The 21,662-nt window shown below is 41.0% G+C and overlaps 1 protein-coding gene and 1 pseudogene across 1 annotated transcript; one reads left to right on the top strand and one right to left on the bottom strand.

The window, feature by feature from the left end:
- Positions 1–448: 448 nt before the first annotated feature.
- Positions 449–17,282, top strand: LOC142174551 (triacylglycerol lipase OBL1-like; annotated as a pseudogene).
- A 700-nt stretch (positions 17,283–17,982) lies between these two features.
- Positions 17,983–20,856, bottom strand: LOC142174550 (uncharacterized). The gene is made up of 4 exons (XM_075240368.1): positions 20,537–20,856; positions 19,603–20,053; positions 19,369–19,482; positions 17,983–18,801 (listed from the first exon to the last, which is right to left on the bottom strand). The coding sequence occupies exons 1-4, from the start codon at positions 20,854–20,856 to the stop codon at positions 17,983–17,985; spliced, it is 1,704 nt and encodes a 567-aa protein (XP_075096469.1).
- Positions 20,857–21,662: the final 806 nt, after the last annotated feature.

The following is a 21,662-nucleotide window of genomic DNA, read 5'->3' as shown; positions in this document are numbered from 1 at the left end:
TAAGGGTAATTTTGGAAAAATAAATTGATTTTTTTCGTATTATATAAATGGACCCTTATTTTGAACTAAAATAAAAAAAAGCAAATTGATCACTTATTATGGACCAAACAAAGTAAATAAAAAACTATGACCTCCTAACCACGTGACAACAACTTTACTACCAAAGCTCCCCTTCACCGTATATGTAATGTAACACAAATTAAATACTTTTACTACACGTGACTGCTGACAACTATCCATTTCCACAGAAGTAGTATAAATTCACATTTAATCATCCTAAGAATGCATCAATCAACAATTCTACGTACGCTTAGGAGAATAGTAGTAGTACGTTATATAGTTTCTTCGAACAGTCAAAAATTAAGAATAGTAATAGTACGTTATATAGTTTCTTCGAACAGTCAAAAATTAAGAAGTTGACTGGACTAGACTGTGTTTAATTCTCCACATGGCCACTATTACAGAGAATGTTCGGTTCTTGATTGTGAATCCCGAAAATGGAGGAATCTGGGACCTCGTACGCTTTGGCGTATAGGGAGATAAAGAAAGTGGTACTAAGTTTCTTGAATATTCTAGTACTGGTGATCATGATCATGTCCTTGAAAATGAAGAGTTACAGCTGCGTGAGAATGATGATGAGGTGGCAGATCATAGATGGGTCATATTTGTGAGGAAGATATTGAAGGTTTTTGGCAAGCCAATGGAATGGACTGACTTTTTTCTGGAGTTTATATATGCTGACTCTCTTCTCTCTCAATGGCAGCAGCTTTCTTGGTTTACTTTACAACCATTTGAAATAGAGACTGATGCATGCAGCATGGGCATTGGAGCTATATTAATGCAGAAGGGGCAGTCTGTTGCATACCTAAGTAAAGGGTTATGTCACGACCCATTTTCTGAACAAGTCGGGACCGGCATTCGATCACTAAACATGACCGAGCGAATCATCTCTGCTTATCAAATCTATTATAACCCCAAACTTTATATGCAACAAGGCAATACTCTAACCAAATGCTTTTGATTAATTTTAAATATTTAAATAAATCAACTCCAAAACTTTTTTCCCCAAGTTTATTTCTGCTATTTTGATTTACCGGGGTGTTCGATTTTGAGTTTCGGAGAGTTTTGGGACACTTAGTCCCTAAATGAGAGCTTAAATGTTGGAAAATTGACCGTAGTCAAAACAGTATGAAGACGCCCTCAGAATGAAAATCTGATGGTTCCGTTAGCTCCGTTGGGTGATTTCGGGCTTAGGGGCGTGTTCGGATTGTGTTTTGGAGGTCGGTAGCTAATTTAGGCTTGAAATGCCGAAAGTTGAATTTTTGAAGTTTCCGGTTCGATAGTGAGATTTTGATCCGAGGGTCGGAATGGAATTCCGGAGTTGGAGTAGCTCCGTAGTGTTTAATCTGACGTGTGTGCAAAATTTCAGGTCATTCGGACGAGGTTTGATAGACATTTTGATCGAAAGCATATTTTTAGAGTTTTTGGAATATTTCTTAGGCTTGAATCCGATGAAAAATAGATGTTTTGATGTTGTTTTGACCGTTCTGAAGGTTGGAACAAGTTTGAATAATGTTTTAGGATTGGTTGGCATGTTTGGTTGAGGTCCCGGGGGCCTCGGGTGTGTTTCGGATGCTCAATGGGTCATTTTGGAACTTAGAGAAATTGCAGAAAATTTGCAGCAGCCCAGTTCTGGTTTCTTTCTTCGCGTTCGCGAGTGGGGTCTCGCATTCGCGAAGAGGATCTGGGGCTGGTGAGGAATTAATGTTTCGCGTTCGCGAAGGAGCTTCCGCGTTCGCGAGGCTGTGGGACTTTGTGCCTACGCGTTCGTGAAGGCAGTCTCGCGTTCGCGTAGGAGGAGAGAAATATTCATCGCATTCGCGACTCAGCCATCGCGTTTGCGAAGAGGGAGACTGGCCAGTGGAACTTTAGTGCATCGCGTTCACGATAGTAGCCTCGCGTTTGCGATTAAGGAATTGCCTGGGCAGATTTTTAAAACTCAAAATCGAGGGTTTAAGCCATAATTCATATTTTGGACTTGGGAGCTCGGGAGATTGCGATTTTTGAAGAGATTTTTACCTGGACGATTTGGGTAAGTAATCCTACTCGGTTTAGACTAATTTCCATGAATCTACACTTAAATCCATCCTTTAATTTCGAAATTATGGTGGAAATTGGGGGAAAAGTTCTTAGACCAAGAAATTGAGTTTTGATTGGGGATTTGGCATTGGATTGGGATAATTTTGATATGGTTAAACTCATGAGAGCGTGAGGATTCTAAAAATATAAATTTTACCCGATTCCGAGACGTGGGCTTGAGGGACGTTTTGGTCATTTTACCTAATTTCACATATTAACTTAGAATTTCTTTGTAGAATCAGTTACTTGAAGTGTTATTTACATTATGCAATTGAATTGAAAAGATTTGGGCCATTTGGAGTCGAGTACTCATGGTAAGAGCGTGATTTCGGATTGATTATTGAGTCGGTTCGAGGTAAGTGGCTTGTCTAACCTTGTGTGGGGGACCTTCCCCTTAGGATTGGTATATTTGGTAATTAAGATGCCTTGTACGTCAGGTGACGAGTGCGTACTTGTGCTAATTGTTGGAAATTCGGTTTTCATTAAGTAATCATTAGCGTGTTTCCTTTCCTGTTTTTATTACTTGCACTATTAAGCCTGTTGTTAGCTTAGAAAAGCATGTCTAAGTGACTTAATTGCTTTATTTGCTCAACCTGCCTTACCTGAATTATGTGCAGCATGTTAGTCTAGAATCATTTGTTGCCTTAATATGAAATTTTTGCCATTTCTGTATATTTTCCTATTGTTGCTGTGTATTTATTTTGGGACTACGGATGTGGGATTCCGGTAGCTCCCCCTTGTCTGTTTATTTTGGGACTACGGATGTGAGATTCTGGTAGCTCCCCCTTGTCTGTTTATTTTGGGACTATGGGTGTGGGATTCCGGTAGATCCCTCTGCACAGTTATATGGAACTACGGGAATGCACCCGGTAGATTCCCCTAGTACTGGATATTTACATTTGGGGACTACAGAACAGAATTTCGGTAGATCTCCGCGCACTATGAGTTGGACTACGGGACGGGATCTCGGGAGATCCATTGGATATGTACATATGGGACTACAGGACGGTATCCTGGGAGATCCCCGATTGTTATTATTGGTGCTGAGCTGTATTCCTTTCTGTGTTTACCTTGCTTCTATAGTTGTTGTTGTCCTGTACATCCTGTGTTATTTTACTGCTGTACTTAGTTATACTGTTCTGTTCTATACAGATGATCTTTATATTTTATTTAACCTCAGTAAGGCCCTAACCTTCCTCGTCACTACCCGACCAAGGTTAGGCTTGGCACTTACTGAGTACCGCTGTGGTGTACTCATGCCCCTTCTGCACATGTTTTTCATGTGCAGACCCAGGTACTGCGATTCAGTCCTATCACCCTTGAGGCGAGGCGACTGCTTCAGCGACTTCGAGGTATATCTGCCGCGTTCGCAGACCGAGGAGTCCCTTTCTATTCTAGCTTTTGAACATTTGCCCTTCTGTATTTCTTTCCCTTATTAGATATTTTGGAGTTAGACTGTGTAGTGATTCTTAGCTTGTGATTCATGGGTTTCCGGGTCTTGGAAGTATGTAATGATTTGAGAGTTAACTATTGTGTATGCCGAGCGGCACTTTTAAACACTATTTTATCGTTCTTCATTCTGTTTTAATTTGTTTTTATTCCGCACTTGGTTTAACTTCCGCAATTTAGGCTTACCTAGTCGTAGAGGACTAAGTGCCTTCACGATGGTTCACGGAGGGCGAACCGGGGTTGTGACACTAACCAAATACTTTTGATTAATTTAAATATTTAAATAAATCAACTCCAAAACTTTATTCGTAGTAACTATTGAATTACTGCTAAGTTATTATCAAAAACATCTGAATCTTAACCCAACGACTATGTCTATGAAACCTTTACTGATAAAATGACGCACTGCTCAGGACATGAGATTTCTTGGCCAGTTCTCTAAGTAAACAAAGAAATAACTAAATAAAGATAACTCTAAGGAATACTCCACGAACAAAAGCGGAGCTTACCAATAGCACTGGAAGAGAATGAAGTCCTAACTAGTAGCATGCTCGCCTGCAAAACCGGTTCCTACGTTGTACCGCAGACCAATGTAGGTTCCCAAAAGAGAACGTCAGTACCATTCATTGTACTCAGTGAGTCTCAACAACAGGGGGCGAAACTTTAATAACATATACATTACGAGCAAATGTTCTAAATGCATGTAAAACATAAAACTTATAAGAATAATTCAAAAATAATTGCATAATAGCAGTTTATGAATATTCTAAAAGAAATTCTTTTCTTTTGCTTTCTTATAATAAAAAAATACTTCACTTTATACTTTGGGAGTTCCAACTATCCTGACTTAATTTTGTCTCAATCAGCGTGTGATCGGCACGAGTTCGATCCCAACCTGATCGAATAGGCCCAATCCACGAGGTACCACTCGCTTCATGGTTCTCAGCGCTCATGTATAATACCTTAGCATGGCTAAGTAAATTCTCAGCAACGAGACCCTCGGCTCGTGTGCTCCCTACTTTGGCACAAGTAGTTTCAGGAAGTCAACGCCTTGGTCAGGACCCTCAGCCTGGACGATGACCCCTTCTCAGAATAATACTCCCAAAAATCTTTTCTTTCTAAAACTTCTTCTTGTGACTTTTCAAGTCTAGATCTTTTCTTTATGGAACATCATGTACATGCTCATGCTGGTATCCTTAAATGTAAAGTATGGCATAGGAATGAAATAAACATGTAAAAGTATTTCTAAAGATTCTTGCTTCTTCATAAATTTTTAACATGAAAATAGCATATAAGAATAACACAAAAATCTAAAAATTTATGCACGTATATCATAATAAATCATTTAAACTTTTGCTAGAACAATTCTAAGTTAATAGGTACTCACTAGCTCCAATTAAGTAAATATAAACTCTTTTAAGCAATTCATCAAACACCTTGTATGCGTGCTTTTGTGAGTTAAACCACTTTAGTAAAGGGTTGTATCAACTCACCTCAAAACTCCTCGAGCCAATACGTAGGCCCCAGTCCAATTTATGCCCGTCAAACAGTTGATTCTACAATGACCGATGCCTTTTAAATAATTTCAAAGTTTCACACCTAAACATGAAATTTAATGTTGATACAGAGAAAGAAGGGAATTAACTATTCAATTCTTACCTACTACTACTTTAGGATAATTGAAAATAGAAAATTTTATATACCTGAGTTCGAGAATTAGTGATTTGTAAAGAACCCTATAATTACTTGTCTGCGTAAACAACCTTGCTGCCTTTGTTACTTATTGATACGTGAGTCTCACGAATAGAAGTTTTAAACCTTCTGTTTTGTTAAGGCTTGCCTTCAGGCCTTTTTTTAGTTGTGTTTGATTAAGGCTTTCAAGCCTTTTGACTTTTTTTAAAAAGAAATTCGTTTCAAGCCACTTTATGCCCCTCCCCCTCCTTTTTATTTTTATTTTACTTTTATTTCTTTTCCCTTTTTGTTTTGTTTTGACTTAACTAATAACTAATGATACCCACTTTTAATAATTAGTAATATTAAAATTATTAATATTACCATAATTATGTAACCAATTATTTATAAATATAGAAGTAACTCAAAAATCAATCACAAGGGGTTTTAATCCGTAATAAAAGTATAATTTAAGATTATAAAAATTAAATTCTATATTTAGCGGTCTGGAAACTTTTATAAATTTGAGGAGTGTTACAATCTTCCTTCCTTAAAAACATTCGTCCTCGAATGTTGCTAGGGCCGTATTCTTAAGCTAACAATCATTCCTTAAGTCCTTGAACCTCTTAAGTTTTCTTGCATTACTCACTCTTCTAAGGGACTCAAATTTTGGCTAACTCCCTAAATTTTCAAAAATTTCGGCAGAGTTTCCCTTGTAAATTGGATTATCCAAAAAAATATCCCTGTCACAAATACCACAACTATACCAACATCAACCAAATATACCATAACAGGCCATTCTTAGGCACCATACACAACTCATAAATTAATTACTCACACTCCGGCAAGGAGGTACCACAATAACCAACAAGAATCTAAAGCACAACACTTTAGCAAAAGTAAATCACTTTAAGGAGTTAAATGTACTCTGGCATGGCACTAAATTATTAAATAACTAAATACTCTGACAAAAACTAAATTACTTCAACAACTAAGTATAATCTAGTAAGGACATAAACACTGTCAATCCAAACCTAAGTTCACATACCTTTTTTTTCAAATAAATATGGATATTTCTTTCTCATATCTTCCTTGACCTCCCACGTAGCCTCTTTTGAATCATGATTACTCCACAAAATTTTTACCGATGCTAAATCTTTTGTTCTCAACTTTCTTACTTGCCTATCGAGAATTTCTAGAGGTACCTCTTCATAAGTCAAGCCTTCTTTAATTTCTATGGTATCGGCAAGTATTATATGCGACTCATCATGAATGTACTTTCTAAGCATAAACACATGAAAGACAGGATGAACAGAGAAAAACTCAACGGGCAAAGCTAGTTCATAAGCCATGTTTCCCTTCTTTTCTATTATCTCATAAGGTCCAATAAATCTAGGACTAAGTTTTCCCTTCTTACAAACCTCATAACTCCTTTCATTGGTGAAAATTTCAAAAATACCTTGTCACCAACCATAAACTCTAAGTCACGATGCCTCTTGTCAGAATAGGATTTCTGACGACTCTGAGCCGCTTTCAATCTTTCTCTAATTAGTTGAACTTTCTCTAAGGCCTCACAAACAAACTTTGGACCGATCAATGACACCTTATGCTGGTTAACCAACCCACTGGATACCTACATCTCCGCCCATACAACGCTTCATAAGGAGCCATACCAATGCTGACCTGATAGCTGTTATTGTAAGAAAATTCTATAAGTGGCAAGTGATCATCCCAATTACCTCAAAAATCTATAACACACGCACGCAACATATTTTCGAGAGTTTGAATGGTCCTTTGCCTGGCCATCGGTCTGTGGATGGAAAACGGTGCTTAAATTGACCTTGGTACCTAATCTTTTCTGAAATGCCTTCCAAAAATGCACCGTGAACTGAGGGCCACTGTCAGATATGATTGAAATTGGAGTACCATGCAATCGGACTATTTCTTTGATGTACAACTGTGCATACTGCTCTGGGGAATCTGTCGTCTTTACTGGTAGAAAATGCGCGGATTTTGTCAGTCGGTCTACAATAACCCAAATTGAATCATGCTTACGATATGTGCGAGGTAGACCTACTACGAAATCCATATTAATTATCTCCCACTTCCACTGTGGTATCTCTATATCTTGAGCTAGGCCACCAGGCCTCTGATGCTCGGCTTTGACTTGCTGTCAATTCAAACATTTAGCCACATGTTCTATTACTTGCTTCTTCATGCCTTTCTACCAATACAACTCTTTCAAGTCCAGATACATTTCGGTAGCACCTGGGTGGACAGAGTACCTCGAACTGTGAGCTTCTTCCATTATGGTTTTCCTAAGACCATCTACATCAGGCACACATAACCGATCATTCAACTTCAAAACTCTGTCACTTCCTAGAGTGAAAGCAGTGATTTCTTTGTTTCTAACTCCTTCCTTTTAACTTCACTAAGTACGAATCTTCATCTTGCTTAGCCTTAACATGTGCAACTAGAGAGGATTGCGCTAAGGCATAAGCAGTTATACCTCATTCTTTGGTCTCATCCAATCTAATTCCATCATTTGCTAGTTTTTGAATTTCTCGACCCAAAGATCGCCTTTGTACTACAAGATGGGCCAAGACACCCATTGACTTCCTACTAAGTGCATCTGCTACCACATTAGCTTTGCCCGGGTGATAAAGGATATTGATGTCATAATTTTACAATAGCTCGAGCCACCTTCTTTGTCTTAAATTTAATTCTTTTTGCTTGAAAATGTACTGGTGGCTTTTGTGATCTGTAAACACTTCAAAATGCTCGCCATAAAGATAGTGTCGCCATATTTTTAAAGCAAACACCACTGCTGCAAGCTCCAAGTTGTGTGTGGGGTAGTTATTTTCATGGTTCTTTAACTACATGGAAGCATAAGCAATAACTTTTCCATTTTGCATAAGAACATAATCAAGACCAACTCTTGAGGCATCACAATACAATGTGAACCCACCCGAACCTATCAGCAAGGTTAACACGGGTGCAGTGGTCAACCTCTTCTTTAACTCTTGAAAACTCTACTCACAAGCGCATGACCACTGGAACTTAACTGCCTTCTGAGTCAACTTAGTTAATGGAGCTGCAAGTGAGGAAAACCCCTCTACAAACCTTCTATAGTAGCCAGCTAACCCCAAGAAACTTCTTATTTCGGTTAGCGTTGTCAGCCTTGGCCAGTTTTTGACTGTTTCTATCTTCTGAGGGTCTACTTTTATTCCTTCACTAGATACCACGTGGCCTAAAAATGCCACTGACTACAACCAGAACTCACATTTTGAAAACTTGGCATAAAGCTCATTCTCCTTCAAGGTCTTCAAGGCTATTCTGAGGTGTTCTGCATGATCTTCCTTGCTCTTAGAGTACACCAAAATATCGTCTATAAACACAATAATAAATGTATCCAAGAATGGCTTGAAAACTCTGTTCATAAGGTCCATGAATGCAGTTTGAGCATTTGTCAACCCGAAGGACATCACTAGAAATTCATAGTGCTCGTAGCGAGTTCGAAAGGCTATTTTAGATATATCTTCTTCCCTGATTCTCAACTGATGGTACCCCAACCTCAAGTCTATTTTTGAAAAGTACTTTGCACCCTGAAGTTGATCAAATAAATCATCAATTCTTAGCAGTGGGTACTTGTTCTTAATGGTAACTTTATTCAACTACCGATGGTCGACACACATTCTAAGAGACCCATCTTTCTTTTTGACAAACAGGACGGGGGCACCCCACGGTGAAACACTCAGCCTGATGAAGCCCTTGTCAAGAAGGTCTTTCAACTGTTCTCTCAACTCATTAAGTTCTATTGGAGCCATTCTATAAGGAGGTATAGATATGGGCTGAGTGCCTGCATGAGATCAATGCCAAAGTCTATGATTCATTCAGGAGGAAATCCGAGAAGGTCATCTGGGAAAACTTCTAGAAATTCTCTAACAACTGGCACAGACTGAAGAGCTGGTGGTTCTGATTCTGGATTAATGATGTGAGCCAAATAGGCGAGACACCCCTTACCGATCATTCGTTGTGCCTTAAGGTAAGAAATAAACTTACCTACAAGCGCTGCTGAACTACCCTTCCACTCTAAAACTTCTTTATTTGGAAATTGGAACCTGACTATCTTGCCATGACAATCTAAGATGGCATAGCAGGAATATAACCAATACATACCCATGATCACATCGTAATCCACCATTTCTAACTCTATGAGATCGGCTTTGGTGTTGCGACCTTGGACTGAAACTATACAACCTCTATAGACTCTTGTGACTTTCACTGACTCGCCAACTAGAGTAGATACTAGGAATGACTCACTAAGTTGTTCAGGTTCTAGTCCAAGGTTAATTGCAAAGTATGGAGTCACGTATGAAAATGTTGAACCTGGATCCATTATGGCATAAGTATTATGTGAGCAGACTAAAAGTATACCTGTAATAACTTCTGCAGATGCCTCTGCACTCTGACAGTCAAGTGTAGCAAATAAACGGGGTTGCCCCTCTCCCTGAGTAACTCGATCTGCACCTCTGCCTTCCCCATGCCCGGTATGATTATGAGAACCACGAGCCTGGGATGGTGGAACTACAGTAGCTTAGGAACTAGAAGGACAAGTTGATCCACCACTAAAATTACGTCGCAACGTTGGGCAGTTGGCATTTATATGACCAATGTCTCCATAATGATAGCAACCATGAAACCCGAGCTTGCACTAAGCTGAATGTTGCCGCTTACAGGTTCCACAAAGACCTTATTGGTGTGAATGTTGCTCATCCTAACTCTGGCTATGTGAGGATGATGTCCTAAAATTCTGATTCTGGCGAGACTGATTTCCATAACTCTGAGTACGTCTAAAGAAAGACCCACCACCAGACTGATGACTGGACTAAGCTGGTGCTAATGACTCCTTATTAGAGGAATCCCTTCCATCTCCGCTGGGTATACCATTAAACCTGCCCGCTGTCCAGACTTTCTTGTTATGCTCTTTTTCTTCTCTCCTTTGTTGTTTGTCTTTTTCTAAGTGCTTAACGAATCCCACAACAGAGGAGAAAGTTGTCATTCCTACCACTGCAGCTGATGTCGTATCCTTAATGTGGTAAGCCAAACCGCTAACAAACCTGTGAATCTTTGCTTTTTCTGTCTTAACCATGTGAGGAGCATGTTTAGCTAGCCTTATGAGTTCCACGTAATACTCTTGAACACTTTTATTCCCTTGCTTAAGCTGTTCGAACTCTATAGCCTTAGCTCCCTATCCTCTTCTGGGATAAAGTTATCACCAGCCTAAGGCAAAGGTTGGACGACCTGGACCGAATGGTGCTCCAGGCCGAAGTTGACATAGAAAACATCAGTCGCGACTTTGAGGGAGACCGACAAACGGCAGCCATAGAGGCAGCCGAAATTTTTGGCAAATTTGAGAGACTCCAATAGGAGCGTGCCGAGGATTTAGCTTACGGGGCACAAGAGGCAGAGAGGGTGACTGCCATGCAACAAACTATTGATGACTTGACAGACAAGCTCAATGTTGTCAATGCTGCTTTACAGGGCCGGCTTCAAGGCGATGGAAACCAAATCTGGGGCGCTACAAACCCCATTTCCTTGACACAAAAACTTAAAATTCCTAATCCAAAGCCATACAGTGGAGCTAGGAATGCCAAGGAAGTGGAGAACTTCATCTTTAACGTCAAACAGTATTTCGATGCTGTTGGGGACCTAGAAGAATCTAAGAAGGTAGCAACTGCTGCCATGTATCTTCAGGGTGATGCTAAACTCTGGTGGCGGGTGAAGTACGAAGCCATCAGGGCCGGTGAAGATGCTCTCGAGACATGGGCAGAATTGAAGGCAGCCATACGCCTACAGTTCTTCCCCGAAAATGTGGAATACAATGCAAGGAGAAAACTACGGGAGCTCCGCCAGACCAAATCAGCGCGGGACTACGTGCGGGAATTCTCCGCGTTCATGATAAACATACGTGACATGGGGGACAAAGACAAGCTCTTCACCTTCCTGGAAGGGTTGAAACCTTATGTCCGTGTGGAGCTACAAAGACAAAGGGTAGATACCCTGCCCAAGGTAATCCAAGTAGCTAATGCCTTTGGGACTATTAAATGGAAGCTCGGAAGGATAGGCCTCAGCCGCCTACCCGAGCGGGATTCAAAGGGGGCCAGCCTAGAAATGGTGGCCCTAGCAAAAGTGGGGGATATCAGAGCTCAAACAAATATAAGGCTCCCTCCTCAGCCAGCAACAGTGTTGCATCAAACAACAATGACCGGGGGAGAAAGCCTCCTTCAGGATGCCGTCATTGCGGCGGACCACATTGGAACAATGAGTGTCCACATGCACAGATGAATGCCCATCAGGCTTTTGATGATGGGACTGATGATGACTCAGACGATGCGGACCATACTGAACCAGTAGGTGCCTTCAATGCAATTGTCGGCTCCATTTCTAAGGCATTAGCAGAGACCAGTGCTGGTATCCGTAAGAAGAAGGACCCATGTCCGTCACCAAGAAAGGAAAAAAGAAGGAGGATGAGGAGACTACTCTTAAACAAGAGAGAACCTTAATATTCGTTGAGATGAAGGTGAATGGCAAGCCCATTCAGGCTATGATAGACACGGGTGCTACCCACAACTACTTAGCCTCAACTCAGGTGGAGAGACTTGGTCTAGTTGTAGGGAAAGGTAGAGGTCACATCAAGGCTATTAACTCACCTCCCCAGCCAATGGGTGGAATAGCCAAAGAGGTACCGGTGAAGCTTGGCCCTTATGAAGGAAATTCAACCTGCGAGTGGTGATCATAGATGACTTCGAGTTGATAGTTGGGTTGGAATTCCTAAGGCAAACCAATACCATGCCTGTACCATTTGCAGACATGCTACTGATGATGGGAACCAATAGGTCCAAGCCCTACATTATCCCGTGCATGCCCATGAAGATAGCCGTTGAGAACATCTCGGCCTTGCAGTTGAAGAAGGGGGTCAAAAGGAATGAACCTACGTTCCTGGCAACTGTCTGCATTAAACATATTGAACGTTCCTCGAGTCCCATTCCTGAACCCATGAAGGAAATACTACTGGAGTTTGAAGATGTCATGCCACAAGACATGCCAAAGCGGCTCCTGCCTAGGCACACTGTGGACTATGAAATTGAGTTGGTGCCAGGTGCGAAGCCACCTGCCCGAGCGCCTTATAGAATGTCACAACCCGAACTCACCAAGCTTCGGAGACAATTGACGGAAATGCTAGATACAGGGATCATTGTACCCTCCAAGTCCCCATACGGGTCCCCTTGTTCTATTCCAAAAGAAACATGATGGCAGCTTGCGACTCTGTGTGGATTATTGAGCTCTAAACAAAATCACCGTGAAGAACAAGTACCATATTCCTCTAATGGCAAACTTGTTTGATAGACTGGGTGGTGCGACAGTATTCACCAAGATAGACCTCAAGACAGGTTACTGGCGAGTTCGGATCACAGAGGGTGATGAACATAAGACGGCTTGTGTGACAAGATATAGGTTGTACGATTTCCTAGTCATGCCATTCGGCTTGACTAACGCCCCAGCTACATTTTGCACTCTGATGAACCAAGTCTTCCGAGAATACATTGACGAATTCGGGGTGGTCTACTTGGATTACATTATGGTATATAGCCAAACATTGGAGGAACACCTGATGCACTTGCGGAAGGTCCTAGCTCGATTGCGGGAGCATGAACTATATACGAAGCTATCCAAGTGCTCTTTTGCTAAAAAGCAAATTGACTTCCTCGGACATGTCATCTAGGAAGGACGGATCAAGATGGACCAACAAAAGATTCAGGCAATCACAGATTGGTCGCCGCCTAAGGATATCCACGACTTGAGGCTGTTCCTTGGCCTATGCAATTTCTACCGGCGATTTGTGAAAAACTATTCCCTCATTGTGGTGCCCTAGACAGAACTCCTCAAGAAGGTCACACTCTGGATTGGGGACCGAGGCGAGCAGAGGCCTTCAACGCATTAAAAGCGGCTATGTCTAGTAGCCCTGTCTTGGCCCTCCCTTATTTGGCCAAGCTATTCGAGGTACAAACGGATGCATCCGACTATGCCCTGAGCGGTGTCTTGCTACAAGAAGGGCATTTTGTAGCGTATGAGAGTCAGAAGTTGAAGGATGCAGAGCAGCGCTATGCCGCCTATGAGAAAGAATTATTAGCTATCATCCACTGCTTGCGCCTTTGGAGGCACTATCTACTGGGGACCCCGTTCATGGTCAAGACAGACAACACAGTTGTTATCCATTTCATGACTTAGCCGAAGCTAAATGGTCGACAAGAACTTCTAGATGAATTCCACTTCAGCCTGGAGTACCGAAGTGGGAAGACCAATCATGTTCCTGATGCGCTCAGTCGGAGAGCTGACCTAGCATTGGTGTGCTTACTCACCACCCTAAGAGGGAGCGAAGTAGCCACCTCCATCAAGGACCAGATACAGGATCTACTCATTAAAGATCCTGTTGCACAATATTTGGTTGATTTGGTAGGACAGGGCAAGACTCGCTAGTTCTACATGGAAGATGGTTTCCTGAAAGTGAAAGGGAACCGACTTTATATTCCTAAAGGAGGAGATCTGCGAAGGACTCTTCTGGCGGAATGCTATGATACTTTGTGGGTCGGCCATCCCAGTGAAGAACGCACCATGGCGTTACTTCGCCGTGCATATTATTGGCCTCAAATGGCCGATAACGTCGCTTAGTATGTGAAGACTTGTCTAGTATGCCAGAAGGACAAGTCGAACCGCTTGACATAAGCGGGACTCTTAGAACCGCTAGCTGTCCCAAAAAGACCTTGGGAAAGCGTTTCCCTGGATTTCATCACCAGATTGCCCAAGGTCGGAGATCTCACAACTATCTTGGTTGTGGTGGATCGATTTTCCAAGTATGCTACCTTTATTGCAGACCCACAATATATATCAGTAGAAGATACAGCTCGAACTCTCATGTCGTCAAATATTGGGGCCTGCCCAAAGACATTGTTAGTGATCGCGACTCACGCTTCACTAGCAACTTTTGGACCCAGCTCTTTAAGTGCCTTGGGTCAAAATTGAGTCACAGCTCAAGTTTTCATACGCAATCTGATGGCCAGACGGAGCGGTTCAATGGTATGTTGGAGGAATATCTCCGCCACTTTGTAATCGGATCGCAGAAGAATTGGGTGAAGCTTCTGGATGATGCTCAACTGTGTTTCAATTCAATAAAGAGCTTTAGTACAAATAAAAGCGCTTTTGAAATTGTTACCGGACAACAACCGCTACTCCCACACACTATGAATGCACCAAATATGTCTAAATCTCCTCGAGCTGCTAGCTTCTCAAAAGAGTGGAAGCAAACTTTGGAGATAGTGCGAAGCTATCTTGTCAAAGCTAAAAAACGGATGAAGAGGCATGCTGATCAGAATCGTCGCTTTGTTGAATACCAGGTAGGAGAAGTGATGGTCAAAATTCCAAAGCGGTACTTATTTGCGGGGGTCCATGACCCTCTCATATTGCAAAAATACATTGGACCTCTGTCCATTGAAAGGCGCATTGGGAAAGTTGCATACCGGGTGGATACCCCAGCTTGGTGGAAAATTCATCCTGTCTTCCATGTCAGCCTCCTGAAACCTTTTAGGGAACACACGAAGGATCCTTCACGGAGCCAGCTCACAATACCCAGTATTCGAGGTCCCAATTCAACCGAGAAAAGGAGTGTTGAAGTTATCCTTGATGATAGAGTTATTCATGCCTCAAGGAAAGATCACCAAGAGTTGTTGGTGAAATGGCAGGGCTGTGATGCAGAGGAGAATACTTGGGAGAGGGGAGCAAACCTCAAAGCCTACAAGAGCCTAATTGAAGATTATATTGCAAGTAAGGCGCTGAGGACGTCGCCAACTCAGGTGGGAGAGAATGTCATGGGCGGCTTTCCAGCCATATTCCATGACCCCTTGGGCGCGCCCCGTGACGTCCTAGCAAGCCTCCCAATGCCTAGCGCCACGGATGGCCCCGTGGTCTTGGCCGTGCCAAGTGACAAACGCGCATGTGCCTCTATCACCCCACCGATATCCCTCGCCAGCGCCCAGCCGTAGGCAGATGCCAACAGCGCCGTGTTAGACAATGTCGCGTGTGCCGACCGTGATGCCAAAGACGCTACTGTTGACAACGGACCTGTTTCTGCCTTGTAGAAAACTAAGTCCTTTTCATTGTAAATGTAGAGTAGGTTTATTTCATGTACTTCCATTATGTTTCTCTAGCTTAGTCAAGTCTAATCTTGTAGCTTTGGATTATTTTTTTAAGCATTATTAGGGGGGATCAAACAATCAAACTTTCTAGCAAGCAAACAATTCTCTGTACTGGTGTCTCCCCCTCGACACCGCGTTGCTTTTTGTAATAGCTTTCATCAATGCAGTCAAGCTTTCTTTCATTCTCAATTCTCATTTCTGTTCTCTCAATTGCTCTTGACATTAGTTTTTCCGTACGACACTGAAAATCTAGTCTAGCGTACGGAGGGGACCTCAGTTGGCGGACAATAACTGCACTGACATCAGTTGCTTAGCCTTACGTCGCCCTGCCAAGGAATCTCAGGAAGGCGCCGCGTAACAGTACCATTGGCCATGTAGATGGGCGAATAAACTTATACAAGACTGAAATTTTAACCAACGAAATTGATCAACCTGATTTCGGAGATACGAAAATTCACGTGGAATAGGACACAGACCTCTTATGGACTTATGTATGATGGCTTCAAAGTTAACGAAAAGGTCGTTAGAGATGTTGTAAATCTTCACTGGAAGGTATACTTTAGCTTGTTTATTATTTTCTTTACCTTTTTTGTGGTATATTTTACATTAGCTGATCCAAGATTATGCTTCCCTTGTCATTTATCAGATGCATTTTGTGGGTTTTTACAACTGCTGGAATGGTGAGAACTCAACTTATATCCTTCATTTTCAAAAGATTTATCACATTGCTCCTTGCTTTTATGATCATATGAGTATTTGCTCTCTTCTCCTGTGTATTTATTGCGACAGATTACCAGAAAGAGAGATCCACACAAGTATTTATATTATGCGATAAGCCAAAAGATGCAAACTTGATTTTGATCAGCTTTAGGGGTACAGAGCCATTCGATGCTGATGATTGGATCACTGATTTTGACTATTCTTGGTATGAGATTCCGAAATTGGGAAAAGTACACATGGGATTTTTGGAGGCTTTAGGCTTAGGAAACAGAGGAAATACTTCGACGTTTCATGAACAAATCTTCGTTAAAAATGCAAAATATACCAATTCAGAGAATGTTGATGCAAACAGTGGATCAAACCAATCCTCCTCCGACTCAGAGCAGCCGCCACAGAAGACTGCTTACTATGCTGTTAGAAGTAAACTCAAAAGCTTACTAAAGGAGCACGAGAATGCTAAATTTGTTGTTACAGGACATAGCTTAGGAGGAGCGTTGGCTATACTATTTCCAACGGAGCTAGTGATGCACGAGGAAGTGAAAGTCATGCAACGATTATTGGGCGTATACATATACGGGCAACCTAGGATTGGGAACAGACAGTTAGGGAAGTTTATGGAAGCTCATTTGGAACATCGAGTGCTAAGTACTTTAGAGTTGTTTATTGCAATGATCTTGTTCCGAGGTTACCTTATGATGATAAAACATTCCTGTATAAGCATTTTGGTATTTGCATGTATTACAACAGCTTATACATTGAGCAGGTAAACATCAATGCCTTATTGTCTGCATTTATCTCGAACTTTTTTGGGCTGCGATTCGTGTTACCAGTGTATCTGAATGCTGGTTGGGAGTTCATTAGAAGCTTACATATATGGATCTGAGTACAAGGAGAGTTGGGATTCAGTACTGCTTGGGATTGTAGGGCTATTTCTTCCGGGCATTTCTGCTCACAGTCCAGTTGATTATGTCAACTCCATAAGACTTGGAAGGGAGAGCTGCATTCAGATGTCATCCTTCTAGAAATTACTATTAGTTGATGGAAATGCATCGATAAGGTGATTTTATTATGAGTTTCTGCAGCATTTGTATCAAATGTTGTTGATTTTGAAGGTCTTTTTTAGCATTTATGCCTTGAAAATAAACTCATTAAAGCTTTTGTTGTCTTGAATAACGTTATATGTTTACACATCACTACCCGCATAAGGTAGGGGCAAGGTCTACATACTCACTACCCTCCTCAGACCTCACATATAGGAATATACTGGGCATGTCGTTGTTGTTGTTATTTACACATCAATTTTAGGTGTTGTAATTGCAAGAATTGTTGAACCAGTTATGAGTTTTCGACTGAATGTATTAATAAGATGACATTCAAAGGGTTGTAGATTGGATTTGTTCCTGTCACCTTATTGAATAAATCTTATTTCAATTTTTACATGTTAGATTTGTTTGAATATGAAGATGAATTGCATCAGTTGATTTTTTATTCCACAAATCTTTAGCCAGGAAACAAGTACTTATCTGTGATCAGTTAAAACTTGTAAATGATGTAAGTGTATTTCACTTCATACTGCAAAAGATAGATTACACCTAGAATATATACACAAAGCTAGAGACATAATTTCAAGAGTGTATCCCTAAGATCATGACTTTTACCCACAATCTTTGACTATACCATCAGACACAATCTAACATACAATCTAATATTGAAATACTCTCTCACAAAATCTAAGTCTTAACACTCCTCCTCAAGCAGGAGCGTACATGTCATATGCTCCAAGCTTGCTACAAATGTATTCAATCAGAGCTCCTCTAAGGGACTTAGTAAGGACATATGCCAATTGGTCATTTGAACCGACAAAGCTAGTGGCAATGCATTCGGACTCGATCTTCAGCCTAATAAAATGACAATCCACCTCTATATGTTTCGTTCTTTCATGAAAAATTGGATTAGAGGCAATATGAAGGGCAGCCTGATTGTCGCATATAAGCTCCATCTGTTTGAACTCAACACATTTTAACTCTTGGAGGAGTTGTTTCAACCAAATAAGCTCGCATGTAGCAAGGGTCATAGCTCGATATTCTGCTTCTGCACTAGATCTGACAACAACATATTGCTTTTTGCTTTTCCAAGAGATTAGATTTCCCCCAATAATGATACAGTACCCAAAAGTAGAGCGTCTATCTGACGGAGAACCTGCCCAATCAGCATCAGAATATCCAACAATGTCTGTGTGACCTTTGTCTTCATTTAATAGTCCTTGCCCCGGAGCTTTTTTGATGTATCTTAGGATGCGAATTACTGCGTTCCAATGATCTTTACACGGAGCTCGGAGAAACTGACTAACCACACTTACTGCAAATGAAATATCAGATCGTGTGATAGTAAGATAATTCAGTTTACCGACCAGTCTTCGATATCTGCCAGGATCATTTAATGGCTCCCCCTGTCCAGGGACGAGTTTGACATTTGGATCCATAGAAGCGTCAATAGGTTTGCAGTTTAACATGCATGTTTCCTCTAGTATGTCCAAAGCATATTTTCTTTGTGAGATAGCAATACCGACCTTGGATTGTGCTACCTCGATTCCCAAGAAATACTTTAACTTCCCCAAGTCCTTGGTTTGAAAGTGACTGAATAGATGCTGCTTTAGTTGAGATATTCCTTCTTGATCATTTCTAGTTATGACAATGTCATCAACATAAACGACCAGATAAATATTATTTTCTAGACCATTATGTCGATAGAAAATGGAGTGATCTGCTTCACTTCGAAACATCCCAAATTGTTGGACAACATAGCTAAATCTGCCAAACCATGCTCTCGGAGATTGCTTAAGGCCATATAGTGAACGTTTCAGACGGCATACTAAATTTGACTTCCCCTGAGCAACAAACCCAGGAGGTTGCTCCATATAAACTTCCTCAGCAAGCTCACCATGTAAGAAGGCATTCTTTATATCTAGTTGATGAAGTGGCCAACAATGCATTGCTGCTAAGGAGATAAGCAGTCAGATAGATGCAATTTTGGCAATGGGAGAAAATGTGTCACCATAATCAAGGCCATAAATTTGGGTGTATCCTTTAGCAACAAGGCGAGCTTTCAGCCGATCAATTGTTCCATCTGAACCTACCTTTATTGTATAGATCCATCGACATCCAACAGTAGATTTTCCTTTCGGTAACTGGACTAATTCCCAAGTGTTATTGGTCTCTAGAGCAGTCATTTCTTCGATCACAGCACCTTTCTACCCTAAATATTCCAATGCTTCACCAACAGTCTTTGGTATAGGTACATGAGATAAGGCAGATACAAAGGTATAATATAATGGGGACAATCGATGATAACTTAAGCAGTTAAATCGTACTGGTTTTTGAGTACTGCGTATACCTTTGCATATGGCAATTGGTGGAGTTACTGCATCTGATGAAGGCATGAATGGAGCAGGTGACTTAGGAGCAAGAGATGAGTCATTGGGAGCTTCCAATGTATCCGGATCAGGTGTAGTGCTATCAATAGTATTAGCTAGAGGACGGGCACGTCTGGAGTATACTTGGAGAGGAGGAGGAGTGACTTGAGGTCTGTCTTGAAGACTAACCTGCGGTATAGGAAATGTAGGCACTGGCAAAACTTGAGGCATCAAATTTCTGTTTGTAGTGTTTAGTGAAAAATAGGGAGATGTCTTAAAGAAGGTTACAGCTGCAGAGATCAAATATTTATGTGCTTTTGCATCATAGCATTTATAACATTTCTGGTAACGAGAGTATCTAAGAAAGACACACTTAATTGACTTTGGTTGGAGTTTGTCATTTCCAGGACTGTGATCATGAACAAATCAAGTACATCCAAACAATCTCAAAGGTAAATGATAGGGATTTTGACCTGGAAAGAGAATTGAGTGTGGACTTTGATGTTGCAACACAGAAGAAGGCATCCTATTGATCAGATAACAAGCAGTGAGAGCAGCATCTCCCCAAAAACGAAGAGGAACGTGATGGTGTATAAGTAAGGTAGGAGCAGTTTCAATGAGATGACGATTTTTACGTTCGGCGACTCCATTTTGTTGAGGAGTATATGCACAAGAGGTCTGATGAGTGATTCCTTGAGATGACATGAAACTAGTGAAGGGGGATGATAAATACTCTTTTGCATTGTCACTACGTAATATTTTTATTGAAACACCAAATTGATTATTTACCTCAACGCAAAAGTTTTGAAAACTAGAAAACAATTCAGAACGATTTTTCATTAAAAATACTCATGTGCAACGGGAGAAGTCATCAATAAAGGTAACAAAATACTGAAATCCTAAACTTGAAACAACACGACTAGGATCCCAAACATCTGAGTGAACAATGTCAAACATAGATGACGCCCTATTATTGACTCTTTTAGGAAACGAAGTGCGGGTGTGTTTCCCAAGTTGACAAGATTCACATTCAAAAGAAAACAATGTGGAAAGACTAGGAATTAATTTCTGAAGCTTTGCAAGACTCGGGTGACCTAAACGACTGTGGAGTAGATCAGCTGATGCAACGGAAGTGAAGGCAACTGGTGGTTGTGATCTGGACATATGATATAGTCCCTGTGACTCATATCCTGTTCCAAACGTCTTCCCCATTCTCTAGTCTTGCACAACAACAGAGTTAGCAAAAAAAGTGACAGAACAATTAAGACTTTTGGTTAATTCACTAATAGAAATCAAATTGAATGGGCATCTAGAGCAAATAAAACTAAGTTTATAGAGATCGAGAGAAGAAGTTGCACTTCTATTATTCCTTTTACTGCAGTTCACGAGCTACTAGCAAGGGTAACCGCAGAGAGGGTTGATGAAGGAATAAGGTTCGAAAAAAGATTCTGATTACCGGAGATATGGTCAGATGCACCCGAGTCCAGTATCCACGAGCAATTGGGTGAAGACCTGCTCAGACAAGCAAAGGAATTACCAGTTTTTGAGGTGCCAGATGAGAGTGATTGTTGTTTAGCCGCTTGATACTGCAGGTAATCACTATAATCCACTCTAGATAAAGTAATAAAATCAGCATGTTGATCATCTGTTTCACCACCATTTTGAACCATGTGGGTTGTACTGCGATTGTTTGTACGTGATGGTCGACCATGCAGTTTCTAACAAGTTTGTCGAGTATGGCCTGGCTTGTTGCAGTAATTGCAGTATGGTCTGGTGCTTTTACCTTTTCCTCTTTGAGAGACATTTTGTTCTTGTGAATTTTCATTTTGCACAGCTAATACAGATGTCTCCACTTTATTAGTATCAAGTGTTTCTGTTCTAATATGCAATAGTCGAGCTGAAACCTAAACTAATGAAGGAACTATAGAGCTTGCCAAGATCTAATCCTTTACAAGGCTGAGATCAAATCGAAATTCTTTCAGTGCCAAAACCATAAAAAAATCTTATTTCTTTGTTCT

This window comes from Nicotiana tabacum, chromosome 20 (genome assembly GCF_000715075.1).
Source record: "Nicotiana tabacum cultivar K326 chromosome 20, ASM71507v2, whole genome shotgun sequence".
NCBI lineage: Eukaryota > Viridiplantae > Streptophyta > Magnoliopsida > Solanales > Solanaceae > Nicotiana > Nicotiana tabacum.
Note: the sequence above shows the minus strand (reverse complement) of the source record. Positions and strands in the feature narration are given on the sequence as shown.